Here is an 18930-nt window from a genome sequence, read left to right as displayed (position 1 = left end):
CTGGAAAATGTGCTGACCAGGGCAGCAGTCGAATATTTTCTGTATCCAGAAAGGCCCCATACAGGACCTGCAACATGCAGTCGTGCATTATCCTGCTGAAACGTAGGGTTTCGCACGGATCGAAAGAAGGGTAGAGCCATGAGTCGTAACACATCTGAAATGTAATGTCCACTGTTCAAAGTGCCATCAATGCGAACAAGACATGACCAAGACGTGTAACCAACGGCACCCCATACCATCATGCCGGGTGATACGCCAGTATGGTGGTGATGCATACAGGATTCCAACATGCGTTCACTGCAGTTCACTGCAGTGACACAAAACACGGATGTGACAATCATGATGCTGTAAGCAGAACCTGGATTCATCCAAAAAAATGACGTTTTGCCATTCATGCGGCCAGGTTTGTCATTGAGCACACCATCGCAGGTGCTCCTATCTGTGACGCAGTGTCAAGGGTAACCGCAGCCATGGTCTCCGAGCTGATAGTCCATGCCACTGCAAACATTGTCGAAATGTTCGTGCAGATGGTTGTTGTCTTGCAAACGTCCCCATCTCCTGGCTCAGGGATCACCACGTGGCTGCACAATCCGTTACAGCCATGCGGATAAGATGCCTGTCATCTCGACTGCTAGTGATACGAGGCCGTTGGGATCGAGTACGGCATTCCATATTACCCTCCTGAACCCACTGATTCCATTGGATCTCGACCAATGCGAGCAGCAATGTCGTGATATGATAAACTGCAATCGCGATAGGCTACAATCCGACCTGTATCAAAGTTGGAAACATGATAGTACCCATTTCTCCTCCTTACATGAGGCATCACAACAACGTTTCACCAGGCAACGTTGGTCAACTGCTGTTTGTGTATGAGGAATCGGTTGGAAACTTTCCGCATGTCAGCACGTTAAAGGTGCCGCCACCGGCGCCAACCTCGTGTGAATGCTCTGAAGAGCTAATCATTTGCATATCGCAGCATTTTCTTTCTGTTGGTTAAATTTCACATCTGTAGCACATCTTCATGTGGTAGGAATTTTAATGGCCAGTAGTGTGTTACTAAGATGCTGAATGTAATAGTTCTGTGCTCAGTTTTATGTCAAGAAACATTGCAATTTAAGAGGAATTTTCCAGGCAGCTGGGCTCCTCTCATTGTAAAATATGATAGTAAGCAGAACAGGCTATGGTTCGTGTATGTCCTTTCTGAAAGAAGTTTCCTTTGGCTCTGGCTCTGTGTGCACAGTTGTACTGGACTATCATAAAAGTCCTTCCATTCAACTAAAATAATTTTCCAAACTATTTCCTTCTTCCTCTTCTCACTTCTATTTCCTCAGTTCGTAAATTGCAATGTGGTACAGAGAGAGACATCAATGTTTGAGTTTAATGTGGACACATGAACAGAGTTAATGATACTCAGATTGGTCATAGGTGATATTTATAGATTACTCATTGTGTAAACTTAGCCATTTACATTTTCTCAATAATATTTCCTATCCCATTCTAGAACTTACTCATATGTGGGAGGACGATGCTCAAATCTGCATCTGGCCATCCATATTTAGGTTTTCCGTGATTTCTCTATGTGGCTCCAGGCAAGTGCCCGGAAGGATCCTTTAAAGGGGCACAGCCAATTTCCTAACCCCATCATTGAAACAGTCTGAGCTTGTGCTCTGCCTCTAATGACCTCAATGTTGAGGTCATTAGACTTGCCTTTAAGATGACAATGGCCAAAAACCTAATGCAAATCATAAGTTATTCGCTCGCACTTTCTATATCTTTAAAAAAACACTAGCTGAGATTGTTTTTGATGAATAGCAGATAAATTTCCTTTCAGACTTTTATGGTAGGAATATTCATATGCATTTTTGGGGGAAATGAGTCAACACCTCGTATAATGTTTTTAAATTACATTCACAGCATCTCCAAAGAAGCAGCAACAGAGACGCGCTGTTTCTGTGGCTGCAGCTGATGAGAAGGAGAGGAGGAAGCACCAACAGGAACAGCTCAAACCACAGCAGGACCACGGGCAGCACCCGGATGCCGCAGAGCACGCGGTCGACTATGAGGGAGATGCCGTCATGGCATCTGCTCGTAGCAACTCTGACACTCAGAAACAGCAAAAACAGGCAGTCACGGTTCCTTCCGGTTCCGCCTCACCTGCAGGCTCAGGTCCACGCACGAGTGGCGGCAGAGTCCGTGTCGTGACTGCTCCTGCCACCTGCGTGCAGGACCTGCCTCCACCGCCGCCTCCACTCGTCCAGACTGCACCCGAGCTGCCCAGCCCCCGCATATCTGCGCACCCGACTACTGAGCCTGATGGATCTTATTACGCCTACGACTCGGCTAAAGGTTTGTATCTACTGCTGTGATGAAATCTTGCCACCAGTGGAATGTTTAAACATAAACAGATTCTCTCACCAAACTTCTTACAGCTGTTATGATCAAAGATGTAAACTGACAGAAAATTCGTAATGGAATATACAGGTAATTATGCCTGTGAGGGTAAAACATTACTCACTAAATAGAAACAGCACTGAGCTTGCAATTGGCATGTACGAAAAGACTAACTAGCAGAGCTTTATGCAGATTTTATTTTGATAGTATTTATCTAATACTTCTAAATAATTTTAACTTTGCACAGACCTCTATCATCTGTTTATATACTGGATATACTGGGAAAGTTGGGATATATCTACATGGAAGAATTCTACAATGTATTTACAAAAAAATGATGGTACAAAATGTATATAATTTTTCAACGTATTCTCCTTCCTTTCAAAGCACTGGGTACAGTGGTCTACAAGCTTGTGTATTCTTGTCAAGAAGTAGTTTTCTGGTTGGTCACATAGTCACTTTGCTCTGCTTCTCCAGACCCAAGGAAACTCAGTGACTTTGAAAGTGCAAAGCATTGGAAACTCGATGACCTCGGAAAACAGCCTCAAGTGACTCAAACAAATTGAAGTTGGGGGGCAGTGAAACCTGGGCTGTATGGAGGGTGTTCCAGCAACTCGCAACCCAATTTCATGATGGTTTAAATATTCCTGTGAGCCTTGTGTGGGTGCACATTGTGACGTTACCACAAAATAGAAAGGTCATTTGAAAAGTAAAGGATGTTTTGCTTTGACATGTGGCCACATTCCCACCTCCCCACCACTACCACCACCACCACCACCACCACCACTACTGCTGACTAACCACTGACCTTAGTACTCATCCAATTCAGTTTGGAAGGAGCTATGATCTGATATTGTTGATTACTGCTTAGCCTTGCAATTTTGAACGTGTAACAAAATTTATGATTCTGCAAAGTGTGAGGTACATAGTGTTATAAGTTTTTAAAATACACATAAAGTCGAACCCATTGAAATTTATAAATAGATAGCTGAGGTTTATGGTAAAGCGATGAACAAAGTGTCAGTTCAGAATATGTGTATTGTGTTTAACAGTGAGTGGAACAGTCTTAGTGACAAATATCACTTGGGCTGACCCTCAGTGCTGACTGACAGACTCAAAGGGAGAACTGAAACAAAAGTCCAAGAAAATAGGGGTTTCACAATTAGGGGACTGCAGTGGCCTACTTTAGATGCTTCAATAACATTGCAGCACCATTAGAAATAAGTGACACAGAACTCTGACTGTGGGGTCATCCTTCTTCACAATAATGCATATCCATGTGAAGCAGGAGTCATACAGGATTTGATTAAGGAGTTTCAGCGGGAAGTGATTCAACATCTACCACACAGAAGGGATGTAGTCCCAAGTGATTATCACTTATTCTCCAAATTGAAAGATTTACAAGTTACAATGATCACATATGATGTTGCTCATTTTTAGTGCAACATGGTAGTTCAGTTGTCAATCAGAGTTGGCTGGTCAGTAGGGTAAAGGTACTGTAATATGTGTTTGGTTTCACACTTGAATAATGTTTAGCATTAGCACAAGTATAGGTAATGTCGCCCAAGAATGAATCATTTGAGAATGCGAGGTGTTACTAAAATCTGGTGACACAATTTTGTTACTTTGATTTCAAAACTGTTGTCTACAAAGGCATTAAATAAGTGGTTCCATCTTAGTCTTATTTACTTTCTGTACTTTATCCACCAGTAAATAAATGTTATTAATTACTCAACAAGTTATCATAAAAAAAAGGAGGGGTGTTGTTATCAATTGAGTGAGACAAAGAAGAGAGGCATGGAGATGGTTCTCACAATGTTGTCATGCAACAGCAACACTTTCTTTATCAACAGACCTCATTGTTTGCTGTGAATTACTGGCTTTAAGATGTTTCGCAACAATTTGTGGCAAGACTCTTTGTTGATGGTAGTTCCTTGTGTCACGTAGTCTTCCAGTACAGAAAATGGGAACCATAACTTTTCCTGCTGACATTAAATACTTGCATTTTTTCCTCTTATTTGTTTTTTCTTTGGGGATCCAGAGTATTGCCACTCTATATTCTGGCATTTTGATTATGGGTCATATTTGTAGTGGAAAGCACATACAGCGACCACTACCGTGTGATGGGAACCGTCTTCCCATCAGTCATGATGTACTCAAAACCTGACTGGGGTGTCCTGGCTTCAGTTGATAGGGAGACTAGAGGATGATGTGAGGGCCTGCAGCATCATTGAACATAATTTCTTTATTATTCTGAGAGACTCGGCGCAGAAGCAAGCACACGACAGAGGATTGCTGTGCTGGCGAGTCACTGACTATAGCTGCTGGTACTCTAGATACAGCACTGGCACTCAGTGTGGTGTATGCCCTTACCTTTTGGTGAACCCACATTTCATCACCAGTTTTTGCAGATGTCAGCAAATTTTATGTCAAGTTGTTCAATAAACTGTCTTGTTACTCGTGGCCCACAAACTTTATGGAAGCCGAATTCATAGTTGATGATTAAATAGCTAGAATCATGACTGCTGCATGACCTGTGATGCTCCCATATGGAAAGTAATTCACCTATTTATGACAACCCGTTTATAGTGATGCTTTTACATGCTTAAGGAGAGCACCCATTATAAATATACAAATAGTCTTAGTCATCATTGAGTGAGTAGTCTTAAGATAAACTAAAGCACAATACTTCTGAGAGTTATACGCACGGTGCTTTTATTTACAGGTATTCTGGGTTCGTCTCCGTCAACAGACCGCGAGCCTTTGCGCGAGCGTGTCAAGGAGCACCGTTCTCGGCGTTTCCACTCTGGTGGCCCCACGAGTCGCCCCCCTAGCTGTCGCATCAACAATCGTGATGCCTCCATCACACAGTTTGCAGTAATTGATGATGACAATGTGTCAGCTTTACAACAGGTCACCCGAGGGGGCGGTGGTGAGTTCCATTTTGTGCTTGATGATCCAATAATACTATTGCAAAATATTAAGAATATGGACATTTATAAAGGAATAGCATTGCTGCAGTATACACTGGTTCTGATTTGGTCTTTTAGGATCAGTCTGACAGTTAAGAATCCTATTTAACTGTTGCTGTCCCTCTGAGCTGACATTATTAATTTTAAAACTAGTACTTTATTCATCCAGGGTTGAAAACTTGTCTGTTCTGTTGTGAATTTTGTTAACAAATTTAAAAATAAATTATTGTATGTGCTGATATCTTCAGTGCAGATGCACATTATGTTCAGACTCGTACAGCAGTTGGGTAAAGCTGTGAGCAGTGAGGATAATGGATAGTGGACTACGTACATAGTCTGCAACAAGTTGAAAATTTAGGCTGGACAGAAAACGTGCTTGGATAGCCAAAGCATTTAAGGCGACCACGCATGTAAAGCAAGAAATTTGGGTTCGATCCCCGGTCCAGTGCTAATTTTCACTTGTTGCCACTGAATTTATTTCTGTGCCCAATTTAAGCTGGTGTCTGTCTTTCTCTTAAGTTAAATGTTTCCTTTAGGTACATTAGTAAAGGAAATGATTTATCTTCATAAAATCCCAAAGTATTTTCTAAGTTATATTTCAGTGTACCCATTGAATCACTTGTTCCTCCATCTACCTCCCACCCTCACATGTTGTTGTTGTTGTCTTCAGTCCTGAGACTGGTTTGATGCAGCTCTCCATGCTACTCTATCCTGTGCAAGCTGCTTCATCTCCCAGTACCTACTGCAACCTACATCCTTCTGAAAAAAGAAAAATGAATTTGTGCAGAGGTCATTCAGCCAATTTTCTGTTGTGAAAATATAAAATTTTTAGCAAATACAGAGGTATATTTTTATCACATCATTTTTTTATCATTCCCATAGATTTAGTGACATTCATTTTGTTCTTTTGCATTTTTTTATTCAAGGTCATGTACAGATGTATACTTTTATGTGTGTTTATAAGTGTCTATAGGCAGTTGTTATAAATTTCACTCCTAAAAGATGAGCACCGTCTAGCAGTTCAGCCTCATATTTTATTAATTTTATCGATTGAATTTTACTTTGATGCTATTAGTTTGTGACAGTTTTACTCAGTTTTTACAAATTCTTTGTACGATCATGTAACTTCAGTAACTAGATCATCAACATTACGGTGTACCTCTGCATATCCTGGATGGAAAGTCGAGCACAGTCTGACCACCATTTTGCATGTTGAGAATCTGGATAGTACTCAAATATAGAGAGCAAGTCTATAACCAGCTGATGTGTTTTAAGTGCCAAAATTTTTTCGAATAGCACAGTAATTAAGAGACATGATAGAAACTTTGGTTACTTCATAGATGTAAGCCCTCAATGACATAAAAGAAGTAATTGAGTATATGAAAAGACAAACGGTTCACTGAGGGCACAAAAATATGTTAATGATAAACACATAAAAAAACACTATAAAATGATGGTTTCTTTCCCTGCTATTATTTATTAACACCAGATTCCAACTTTGGGGTTAATGTTAACGAAAACATGGGACATTCGTGCATTACAGAAAAAGTCTATGCAGTGAAGGAAGGTTGGACTTCCAATGTTTAATTACAGTCTTGTCTTTAATTACAAAGATCCATATTATATCACAGCCTGGTCAGAGTATAATGATTATGATTATGGACTATGGTGACAGTTACTGAACTACAATTATCTTACATAATACAAAGGGAGAGGATTTATGATTTCAAATGAGAATAGTTTCATAGCTAAATTTTTATCACAAGAGAGAAGCATTTAACAATTTTGTGGTCTTCTTAAAGATACAGCATTCTTTTGGGAAAATATTTTTCTGGTACCCGAACATCTTCAGTACTGTGATGTTGATGATATCTAGCTATTTAAACTGCTTAACACTACAAAAAAATTTGTGAAATATAAGCAAAATTGTCACAAACAAATGGTATCAAAAGAAATAAAAGTGAGAAAACTGATAAAGTATCAAAATTATTGGCCAATATTTACCTTCATGTGGTGAAATGTGTATTACCCAAATTTATTTATTTATTTATTGAGTCATCAGTCTTCTGACTGATTTGATGTGGCCCACCACAAATTCCTCTCCTCTTCATCTCAGGCGTATGTCCTCAATTATTTGCTAGATGTATTCCAATCTCTGCCTTCCTCTGCAGTTTTTGCCCTCTACAGCTCCGTCTAGTACTGTGGAAGTCATTCCCTGATATCTTAACAGATTTCCTATCATCCTGTCCCTTCTCCTTGTCAGTGTTTCCCACATATTCCATCCTTTTGAATTCTGTGCAGGACCTCCTGATTCCTTACCTTATTAGTCCACCTAATTTTCAACATTCTTCTCGCCAAATCTCAAATGCTTTGATTCTCTTCTGTTCCAATTTCACACAGACCATGTTTCAGTACCATACACTGCTGTTCTCCAAACGTACATTCTCAAAAATTTCTTTTCCAAATTATGGCCGATGTTTGATAATAATAGACTTCTCTTGACCAGGAGTGCCCTTTCTGCGAATGCTAGTCCACTTTTGATGTCCTCCTTGGTCTGCCCATCATTGGTTTTATTTAACCACCTAGGGAGCAAAATTCTTTAACTTCTTCTACTTCATGACCATTAATTCTGATGTTAAGTTTCCCACTGTTCCTTTCTCTGCTACTTTTCATTGCCTTTGCCTTTCTTTGATTTACTCTCATTCATATTTTGTACTCATTAGTCTGTTCATTCCACTCAGTGGACCATGTAATTATTCTTCACTTTCACTCAGGATAGCAATATCATCAGCAAATCATATCATTGACATCCTTTCACCTTACATTCTGATTTCATTCCTGAACCTTTCTTTTATTTCTGTTATTGCTGCTTTGATGTACAGATTAAACAGTAGTAATGCATCCCTGTTACACCCTTTTTAATCTGAGCATTTCCACTCTTATTATTCCATTTTGGCTCTTGTACATATTGTATATTACCCATTTTTCCCCATAGATTACCTCTATTTGTGTCAGAATTTCAAACCTCTTGCACCAGTTCGCATTGTTGAATGCTTTTCCCAGGTTGACAAATCCTATGAACATGTCTTTATTTTTCTTTAGTCTTACTTCTGTTGTTGTTGTGGTGGTGGTGGTCTTCAGTCCTGAGACTGGTTTGATGCAGCTCTTCATGCTACTCTATCCTGTGCAAGCTTCTTCATCTCCCAGTAACAACTGAAACCTACATCCTACTGAATCTGCTTAGTGTATTTGTCTCTTGGTCTCCCTCTTCGATATTTACCCTTCACGCTGCCCTCCAATACTAAATTAGTGATCCCTTGATGCCTCAGAACATGTACTACCAACCGATCCCTTCTTCTAGTCAGGTTGTGCCACAAGCTTCTCCTCTCCCCAATCCTATTCAATACCTGCTCATTAGTTATGTGATCTACCCATCTAATCTTCAGCATTCATTTGTAGCACCACATTTCAAAAGCTTCTATTCTCTTCTTGTCCAAATTACTGATCGTCCATGTTTCACTTCCATACATGGCTACACTCCATACAAATACTTTCAGAAACGACTTCCTGACACGTAAATCTATACTCAATGTTAACAAATTTCTCTTCTTCAGAAACGCTTTCCTTGCCATTGCCAGTCTACATTTTATATCCTCTGTACTTCGACCATCATCAGTTATCTTGCTCCCCAAATAGCAAAACTGCTTTACTATTTTAAGTGTGTCATTTCCAAATCTAATTCCCTCACCATCCCCTGACTTAATTCGACTACATTCCATTGTCCTCGTTTTGTTTTGTTGATGTGCATCTTCCTTTCAAGACACTCTCTATTCCGTTCAACTGCTCTTCCAAGTCCTTTGGTCTCTCGGACAGAATTACAATGTCATCGGTGGACCTCAGTGTTTTTATTTCTTCTCCATGGATTTTAATACCTACTCCAAATTTTTCTTTTGTTTCCTTCTCTGCTTGCTCAATATACAGATTGAATAACATCGGTGAGAGTCTACAACTCTGTCTCACTCCCTTCCCAACCACTGCTTCCCTTTCATGTCTCTCGACTCTTATAACTGCCATCTGGTTTCTGTACAAATTGTAAATAGCCTTTTGCTCCCTGTATTTTACCCCTGCCACCTTCAGAGTTTGAAAGAGAGTATTCCAGTCAACATTGTCAAAAGCTTTCTCTAAGTCTACACATGCTAGAAACATAGGTTTGCCTTTCCTTAATCTAGCTTCTAATATAAGTCGTAGGGTCAATATTGCCTCACGTGTTCCATTATTTCTACGGAATCCAAACTGATCATCCCCGAGGTTGGCTTCTACTAGTTTTTCCATTCGTCGGTAAAGAATTCGCATTAGTATTTTGCAGCTGTGACTTATTAAACTGATAGTTCGGTAATTTTCACATCTATCAACACCTGGTTTCTCTGGGATTGGAATTATCTTATTCTTCCTGAAGTCTGAGGGTATTTCGCCTGTCTCATATATCAATACTTTCAGCAGAGTTCCAGGACAACACTCGTGGCTGCCGCATCGCGGTCGGGAAGTGGGGCTGAGGCAGCTTCAGTTAAGTTTTTAAAATATGACGACACTTGGTGTATTTGCATTTTTAGTTTGACAATGTCCATTATGGACAAACGTTACTAAGTGTAATTTTGAAGGAGATTGGGTTATCCCAATTGAAACCTAGGTAAATCTAGGTAACTCCGCAACTGAGGCTGTTAAATTTGAATTTGTCTCATATATCTTGCTCACCAGATGGTAGAGTTTTGTCAGGACTGGCTCTCCCAAGGCTGTCAGTAGTTCTAATGTAATGTTGTGTACTCCCGGGGCCTTTCAGTGCTCTGTCAAACTCTTCACGCAGTATGATATCTCCCATTTCATCTTCATTTACATCCTCTTCTATTTCCATAATATTGTCCTCAAGTACATCGTCCTTGTATAGACCCTCTATATACTCCTTCCACCTTTCTGCTTTCCCTTCTTTGCTTAGAACTGGGTTTCCATCTGAGCTCTTGATATTCGTGCAAGATGTTCTCTTTTCTCCAAAGGTCTCTTTAATTTTCCTGTAGGCAGTATTTATCTTACCCCTAGTGAGATAAGCCTCTACATCCTTACATTTGTCCTCTAGCCATCCCTGCTTAGCCATTTTGCACTTCTTGTCGATCTCGTTTTTGAGACGTTTGTATTTCTTTCTGCCTGCTTCATTTACTGCATTTTTATATTTTCTTCTTTCATCAATTAAATTCAGTATTTCTTCTGTTACCCAAGGGTTTCCACTAGCCCTCATCTTTTTACCCACTAGGTCCTCTGCTGCCTTCACCACTTCATCTCTCAAAGCTACCCATTCTTCTTCTACTGTATTTCTTTCCCCCATTCCTGTCAATTGTTCCCTTATGCTCTCCCTGAAACTCTGTCAGTTTATCCAGCTCCTTAAATTCCCACCTTTTTGCAGTTTCTTCAGTTTTAATCTACAGTTTATAACCAATAGATTGTGGTCAGAGTTCACATCTGCCCCTGGAAATGTCTTACAATTTAAAACCTGGTTCCTAAATCTCTGTCTTACCATTATATAATCTATCTGAAACCTGTCAGTATCTCCAGGCTTCTTCCATGTATACAACCTTCTTTTATGATTCTTGAACCAAGTGCTAGCTATGATAAAGTTGTGCTCTGTGCAAAATTCTACCAGGTGGCTTCCTCTTTCATTTCTCCCCTCCCCCAATCCATATTCACCTACTACATTTCCTTCTCTCCCTTTTCCTACTACCGAATTCCAGTCACCCATTACTATTAAATTTTCATCTCCCTTCACTACCTGAATAATTTTTTTTATATCATCATACATTTCTTCAGTTTCTTAGTCATCTGCAGAGCTAGTTGGAATATAAATTTGTACTACTGTAGTAGGTGTGGGCTTCGTGTCTGTCTTGGCCACAATAATGTGTTCACTGTGCTGTTCGTAGTAGCTTACCGCACTGCTATTTTTTTATTGATTATTAAACCTACTCCTGCATTACCACTATTTGATTTTGTATTTATAACCCTGTATTCACCTGACCAAAAGTCTTGTTCCTCCTGGCACCGAACTTCACTAATTCCCACTATATCTAATTTTAACCTATCCATTTCCCTTTTTAAATTTTCTAAACTACCTGCCTGATTAAGGGATCTGACATTCCATTATCAATGGCAATGTCAGAATTGTCACTCTGGTGCCTTTACCTTTCCTAACTCATCGTCGTCTAACACCTCCTCAATTTTCTTTTCCATTCTTCCGTATATTATTATTGTCAGCAACTTGAGGTCATGCGCTGTTAAGCTGGTTGTGCGATAATTCTCGCACTTGTCAGCTCTTGCCGTTTTTGGAATTTTGTGGACAATGTTTTTCCGAAAGTCAGAGGGTGTGTAGCCAGACTAATACATTCTACGCACCAACATGAATAGCCTTTTTTTACCACTCTCCCCCCCCCCCCCCTCCCCCAGAAATTTTTTGAAATTCTGAATGAGTGTTATCTATCCCTTCTGCCTTATTTGATCTTAAGTCCTCCAAAACTTATTTAAATTCTGGTTCTAATACTGGATCCCCTATCTCCTCTAAACCGTCTCCTGTTTCTTCTTCTATCACATCAGGTAAATCTTACCCCTCATAGAGGCATCAACATACTTTATCCACCTATCCATTCTCTCCTTTGCATTTATCAGTGGAATTCCTGTGGCACTCTTAGTTTTACCACATTGCTTTTAATTTTAATGGAGGTTCTTTTGACTCTCTTATATGCTGAGTCATTCCTTCTGACAATCATTCCTTTTTTTTTTTTTTTTTTTTCTTCACTTTTTGCATGCAGCCATTTCATAATAACTTCTCTGATCTTCCTATTTATTTAGTTCCTAAGTGACTTGTATTTCTGTATTCCTGAATTTCCCTGAACATTTTTGTACTTTCTTCTTTCATCGACTGACTGCAGTATTTCTTCAGATGCTGATGGTTTTTCACAATTACCTTTTTTGTACCTATGTTTTTCTTTCCAGCTTCTGTGATTGCTCTTTTTAGATATGTCCATTCCTCTTCAACTGTGCTGCCTACTGGGCTATTCCTTATTCCTGTATCTATAGCCTTAGAAAACTTAAAGTGTATCTTGTCATACCTTAATACTTCTGTATCCCATTTCTTTGCATATTGATTCTTCCTGACTAATCTCTTAAACTTCAGCCTACTCTTTATCACTACTACATTGTGATCTGAGTCTATATCTGCTCCTGGTTATGCTTTACAATCCAGTATCTGATTTCAGAATCTCTGTCTGACAATGATGTAATCTAACTGAAATCTTCCCATATAACCCGGCCTTTTCCAAGCATAAGTCCTCCTCTTGTGATTCTTGAACAGAATATTCACTATCACCAACAGAAATTTATTACAGAACTCAATTAATATTTATCCTCTCTCATTCAGCATCCCAAGCCTGTATTCTCCTGTAACCATTTCTTCTCTTCTTTCTCCTACAACTGCATTCCAGTCCCCCATGACCATCAGACTTTCATTTTCCTTTATGTACAGTATTATCCTTTCAGTATCCTCTTATTCTCTCTCTCTATCTCTCTCTCTATCTCTCTCTCTCTCTCTCTCTCTCTCTCTCTCTCTCTCTCTCTCTCTCTCTCCCTCTCCCTCTCCCTCTCCCTCTCCCTCTCCCTCTCCCTCCCTCCCTCCCTCCCTCCCCCTCCCCCTCCCCCTCCCCCTCCCCTACCTTTCTCTACCTTCACCTTACAATGTCAGCATGTATACCTGAACTATCATTGTCAGTGTTGGCTTTCTGTTGATTCGATAAGAACAACCCTTTCACTGAACTGTTCACAGTAACATACTCTCTGCCCTACCTTTCTATTCATACCGAATCCTACTCCCATTGTTCCATTTTCTGCTACTGTTGATATTACCATATACTCTTATGACCAGAAGTCCTTGTCTTCTTTCCAATTCACTCCACGGACCCATACTATATCTAGATTGAGCCTTTGCAGTTTCCCACCCCAAGGACAAGAGTATGCCATGAACCTCTGTCCACTCCTCTGTCCACTCCTCTGTCCTCCTTAATAAGGCAGTTCTCAGAACGAGTGTGACTTCCAGCCTAAGAAGTCTTTGGCTGACAATGCTGATGACTAATCAAAATTAAGGTGTTTACGGGCTTTGAGACTGAGGACATTTTGATTACTAATCAGAGATGCTACCGCTAGACCACAGGTGCCCAATAGGCACATATAAAAGTGAACACTATCAAGCTGTCAGAACTATGCAGTTCCTTCTTCAAAGATAATAGAGGGTTAGCTGGGAGAGGACAGTTCACTCGGACCCCACAAAGACAGTGAGTCAGCTGCGACAAGGATGAGTGTACGCAAAGATGGAAGGAGAGGTATCGGAGGGAATTGGTCAGAAGTGGCACATTGGTAAACATTCTGTCAATGTAACGTCAGTGACATACATTCTCTGACACCCCTATTACAATCTAATACATACAGTTGTGACACTGCTGTGAAAATTGTTATTGTATGACAGTAGGTACAATACTAGCACCCCTAGAGGCAAAGAAGCCAGCCATTAGATTTATGTTTGTTTTTAATTATTTTTCTACTTAATTGATGAAGCAATTATATTTTTGCATTCCAGGCTTTAGTAAATTACCCAGAGACTGGATAATTCTGAAATAAATGTAAAAATGGCTGACGCACAGTGACATAAGGAACAACTAATTTATGAAGAAATATTTCTGACTGTGTGTATAATTGCAAGTCACTCCACTAAAAGCTGGAGAATAGATACACCTGTTTCCTGCATGAGAAATGTACATTTCTGTTGTCTTTTCTTATTATGATAGTCACTTTTCTCGACACTTAATAATTTTGTATGGAGTCTAATAATTCAAACATTCTTGCACTTCACTTGATTTTCTTATACACAGATATATATAGACAGATATTTTTGTAGCTGTAATTGCTTTTGCTTCAAAAGTAAATTTGTTCAAGATTCTTGTCATTTATGGCTAGGATGTAATTGTAATTGTGGGATTGGTTTCTTCTGTGGTGGGACACTGTTTTATTGGTTTTGACATTTTATTATCATGTCTGTGTAATTTTCCCTTCAGCTACAGTTTGAGGGGCTTATTTCATACCTTAAATAATCAGGGTATTGCATTGCATATGTGTTTCCTACATTCGACACTGACTGATTCAATCGAAAGTGTAGTAAAGAAAGCTTCACCTTTTCGAGTACATGTACATCACCTTCCTGCTGTCAGTCAGATCGTCTGCTGTTTACTAGAAGAAAATGACTTTGTTTGGCAAATATCTGGTTAGAAGAGAATCATAATAATCAATCAATCAAACCTGTCCATAACATTTCATTTCATACTTCCCAGCATCCTTAGGATACTAAATAAAGACAAATGTGGTGTGATTTTTAGTGAGTGTCAATTTTTATGACACTATATATGGTTCCTATCATAAAAATTATGTTACAAATCAATTAAATGATACTGTTTTTCTCCGCATGGTATCATATTTAGAAACATAGCTTTCTGTCTGCTCAGAGTACTGCTGTTGCATTGTATAACAAAGATGAGAGGGATTGTCGTGAGTGTATGTGTTGGACTGTGCCTCTAGGTGCCTCTAGATTTGTCCTCACAGCAGCTGGGTCTCTGTCATCGTGGGCCTGAGTGACTTGCTCTTCATTTTGACACTTCTGCAATCTATTATGTATCCTGTTCAACGAAGGAACTATTACTTCTGAAAACTTGGCAGCATTGACTTTTACTTTTTTACCCATGTATCGGTGGTGCTATACATTTTGCTTGCTGAAGGCAATTAGCCCTGTTTGCCCATCAGTTCTGCCTTATACTTCACAAACTAATAGTAACTCATCATAGCCTGATATGCCAGTTTGACATTTAGCTTACTATTTTCTTTTTATAAAATTTATGTTTGTAACATTTGTGTGTTTCTTTGCTTTTCAGGTCTAACCTTGGCATCTCAGTGGAAGTCTCAGTTTGACGACTCTGAGGAGACAGATAATGAGTGGCGCGGGGAGAACCTACAAAGCCCAGAACACAGGCACCAGGCACAGCTGGCCTCGCAGGTGCGCCAACACCTCTGCGTCTAGTGTGCACTGCTCTGCTTGTGGTTCTGTTGTTGGCACAAACATTCCTTTACTTTTCTTAGACTCCATTTTGATAAGCATTTTGCATTTTCCTTTTCCCCGTATTCGAGATGTATCGGCAGCTTTTCTGCGTTATCAAGTTGTATCCTTTTCCACTGAGGATAGTTCTATTTGGCTGCAATTTTTATCGTTCGGCAGTATGCTGAGCCGTAACCTTCATTTTTCATCATTATTTTTGTCGATTAGCACGATTTGGGGATGCCTCCCAGTTCCCGGTGACTGTGCACCTCTTGGAACAACATTTGTTTCTTGGCTGTGGTGCTGTTTCACAATCTTAAATATTTGAATCCATATTTTCATATCTTCTGTTTCTTTATTAGTGCAGACTGCTTCATGGACATATGGGTATTCACATAGATGATCACTTAACGTTCTGCTGCATTTTGTTGGTACTATATTGTAATAAGAGAGCCCCCTCTATCTCTGAAAGGTAGATGGTTGTTAAAACCAGCATCATCCACATGCACTTGCTGTTAATAAGCTTTTTTAAGTAGCAATGGATTTCTGTTCTTTTTTATGTAGTCATTTGTTTCCTCTGATTACATTAGCTGATTAAAAATTTCACAATTATATTGCAGCCTGCATGTATCTCGTGTCTTCTTTTTTCTGAGTGCACAATACTGTATAACAAGAATAGGGACTGAGCAAATAATTTTTCTTCTCAGATTTCAGTGTCGTGAATTATAATTTTAGCACTGACTGCTATGAAGCTGTAATTTGTCATGAGAATCCCTGGGCAGTAATGCAGGGACAATAGGTTGGCTAACTTCTCCAAACATTTCTAAAGTAGTTTATTTACCATACCTTTTTAAAAGCCGCTGTGGACAAGAACGCGACTGAAATAGGAATTTTGCATACTTAAGTTGAGGTACATTTATAAACTTGTTGTATATTTTTGATGGAGATACTTGAGAGATTTGTGTAGGATTATATTATCAAAACCTAAAAAGATCTGAAACATACAGATCACAGTGAAGTTCAAAAGATTCACTTCCCTCAAATTAACACACATAATCAAAGAAAGAAGTCAGTCGGTTCAATGATCGAGAGCAAACACGTGCTAGACATTCGAGGAACAGAATTACAATAGGAGGGAACAATTTCGACCCAGAGGAAGCTGCGAGGTACTATTTTTACAATGTGGCAGCACCACCCCGCATTCCCACCGAGTGCGGATGGCGCGAGCCTGCAGCCGCAGGGCGGGAGCCCAGCCGCGGGCACGGGATCCCCACTGCCGTCGCAGATGGCGGGGGTTGCGACGCCTCCTCACCCTCACCAGCAAGTGGTGCCTTCGCAGCAGCACCAGCCTCAGGGCCTGGTGGCCGAGGCGCCCCAGCTGTCCCGCATCAGTGAGGACTCTCGCCAAGAGAAGAACTCGCCTCAGGTAACTGGTAATAGATGAGCAAGCTTGTAATTATAGTAACTGAATTGTGTGCATTGCTTGTAATCACTAGTGAGATTGATTCATTTTGCTAGCTTGTTGACTTGGGTTAGGCAATTTCTAATGTCCCCTGTCATTGCTATTATAGAAAAGCAAACTGCCAATGAGATATCCTCTACGGTTGTATTCAGACATTATTAAGAAGTCAGTTTTGTGGAAATAAAGTCTAACATTAAAGTGTACCTGTGCAAAGTTACAACTGAGCGATAAACAAATACGAGGTGGGCAAAAAGTGAAAAAGTTGCATAAGGGTCTATAACCGTGGACAACTTTTTTATTTATTCTTTCCTCTTAAATTTTTTTATTCTTTTCTCCACACCTTCCTGAGATTATGTAAGGATAAACAATTTCCAGTCCTGTGTCTTTTAGGTCCATAAAATATCAGTGATAAGTAATAATAAATAAAAAAAATATTCACAGCTATAATCCCACACTATATGTGAAGTTTGAGATCAAATAGAGGAATGCAAGATGATTTTAAACCAGTAAGCCAATTCTCAAGAATAAATTAAAAAAAATAGAGAATGAGAGAAAGTTAGTGGAGAACTATGACCTCTATAGTAAGTTGGTTGGATTTAGAGAAATGTTAATCGAGAGCATGATGCTGGCTATCTGTTGCTTGGTGTACAGGACCCACTCCTAATGTTTCCCAGATAGATTCTCTGACGAAATTCAAAAAATATTTGTTATTTTGTTTCTGCAATTTACAGTTCGAATTCATTCAAACAAAGGCTGCTCGTAAGGTACTTTATGTGATGTTCATTGTCAAAATAAAATGTATGTTCTGCTCTCATTGAAATGTCATTTGAAGAGTAGTTGTTTGTGCCCAGTAGACAGAGAAATTTAAAATTAGTGTGATACTGTATTCATTCCTAGGAAATTAATTGAGAATGACAGCAAAACATAAGGAAAGGTCAATAATTACAACAGCATCTCAGCAGGGTTTACGCTGTCTTCACAATAGACAGGGGAACCACTTCAAGCAAAAATAAATAAATAAATAAATAATAAAAAAATTATTTTGTTCTCTGTAGCTGTGGTATACATTAAAATACCTATATTACAGTACTGTAGCTCACTGCTAGAGAAGTCGCACAAAGTGGCCCAGGCCTCAATTATGTGGAGTAGGTATGGTAATTAGTTTTCTGGCGGATATTTTCACTGTGGCCAAACAAATACAAAGAACGGAGTGGCATACTATCCATCTGTGAAGAGTGATGGATCACAAAAGAAATGGGGATCCCAGTGCTCGTAGTGTAACACAATTTAGGAGATAGTGGAAAAAGTTCGTCAATGTTTTTTGGCATCTGACAAGACATTTCAAACTCTGTCGAGGTCGTCAGCCACTAGGGTTAGGACTGTTCACACCCATTCAGAAAGTCTGTCAAACAGATGCAGCAGCTGTGTCAGAACAGTGCAGAGTGCCGCTTTAGGTGCCTAATCTCCAGGGATGATTTAAAGAAGCAAATTAGTGGAAACTCGTGGATTCACCTCCACCAGATAAGGCTAAGAACTGCTCATAATCAGACACTCTTATACTGAGAGTTTTTGAGATTGACATTGTGTAGTGCTAACAGATGATGCTCATAAAAAGAAAACTGTCATAGGAGGTTATTACTGGAATTCCCTGATAAGATTACAGGGGGTGTCAAGATGAAGTGCCAGGAGAACCTGTCCAAAGGAGTCGCAACTATACTCCAACTCACTCTGCACGAGACACAGTTATATGTACTGCTTCTTTGGGCTAAGAAATTTTGCCTCAGTCCCATACTTCCTGACACAGCACCTAGTGACTCCTCTCTCTCTTGTCAGAGGAAGAAATTGTTGCACAAATGGCATTTTCAAAATGCTGACGAGGTGATTTTTTGAGATGGTACATTTCTCAAACAGCTAAGTTGCAGACTTCTGCTGCTGAG

At 39.7% G+C, this 18930-nt stretch overlaps 1 protein-coding gene across 5 annotated transcripts in view; it reads left to right on the top strand.

The window, feature by feature from the left end:
* Nucleotides 1–18930, top strand: part of LOC126284389 (tau-tubulin kinase homolog Asator-like) — a 556186-nt gene that overhangs the window by 477134 nt on the left and 60122 nt on the right. For all 5 annotated transcript variants that reach the window (XM_049983277.1, XM_049983281.1, XM_049983279.1 and 2 more), the window contains 4 exons: nucleotides 1918–2349; nucleotides 5120–5326; nucleotides 15371–15492; nucleotides 16721–16957. In XM_049983277.1, the coding sequence (XP_049839234.1) occupies nucleotides 1918–2349; nucleotides 5120–5326; nucleotides 15371–15492; nucleotides 16721–16957 (998 nt within the window). The remainder of the gene's footprint in view (nucleotides 1–1917; nucleotides 2350–5119; nucleotides 5327–15370; nucleotides 15493–16720; nucleotides 16958–18930) is intronic.

This window comes from Schistocerca gregaria, chromosome 8 (assembly GCF_023897955.1).
Source record: "Schistocerca gregaria isolate iqSchGreg1 chromosome 8, iqSchGreg1.2, whole genome shotgun sequence".
In the NCBI taxonomy this organism is placed as follows: Eukaryota; Metazoa; Arthropoda; class Insecta; order Orthoptera; family Acrididae; genus Schistocerca; species Schistocerca gregaria.
The sequence above is the reverse complement of the archived record's forward strand: the minus strand, read 5'-3'. Positions and strand labels throughout refer to the sequence as shown.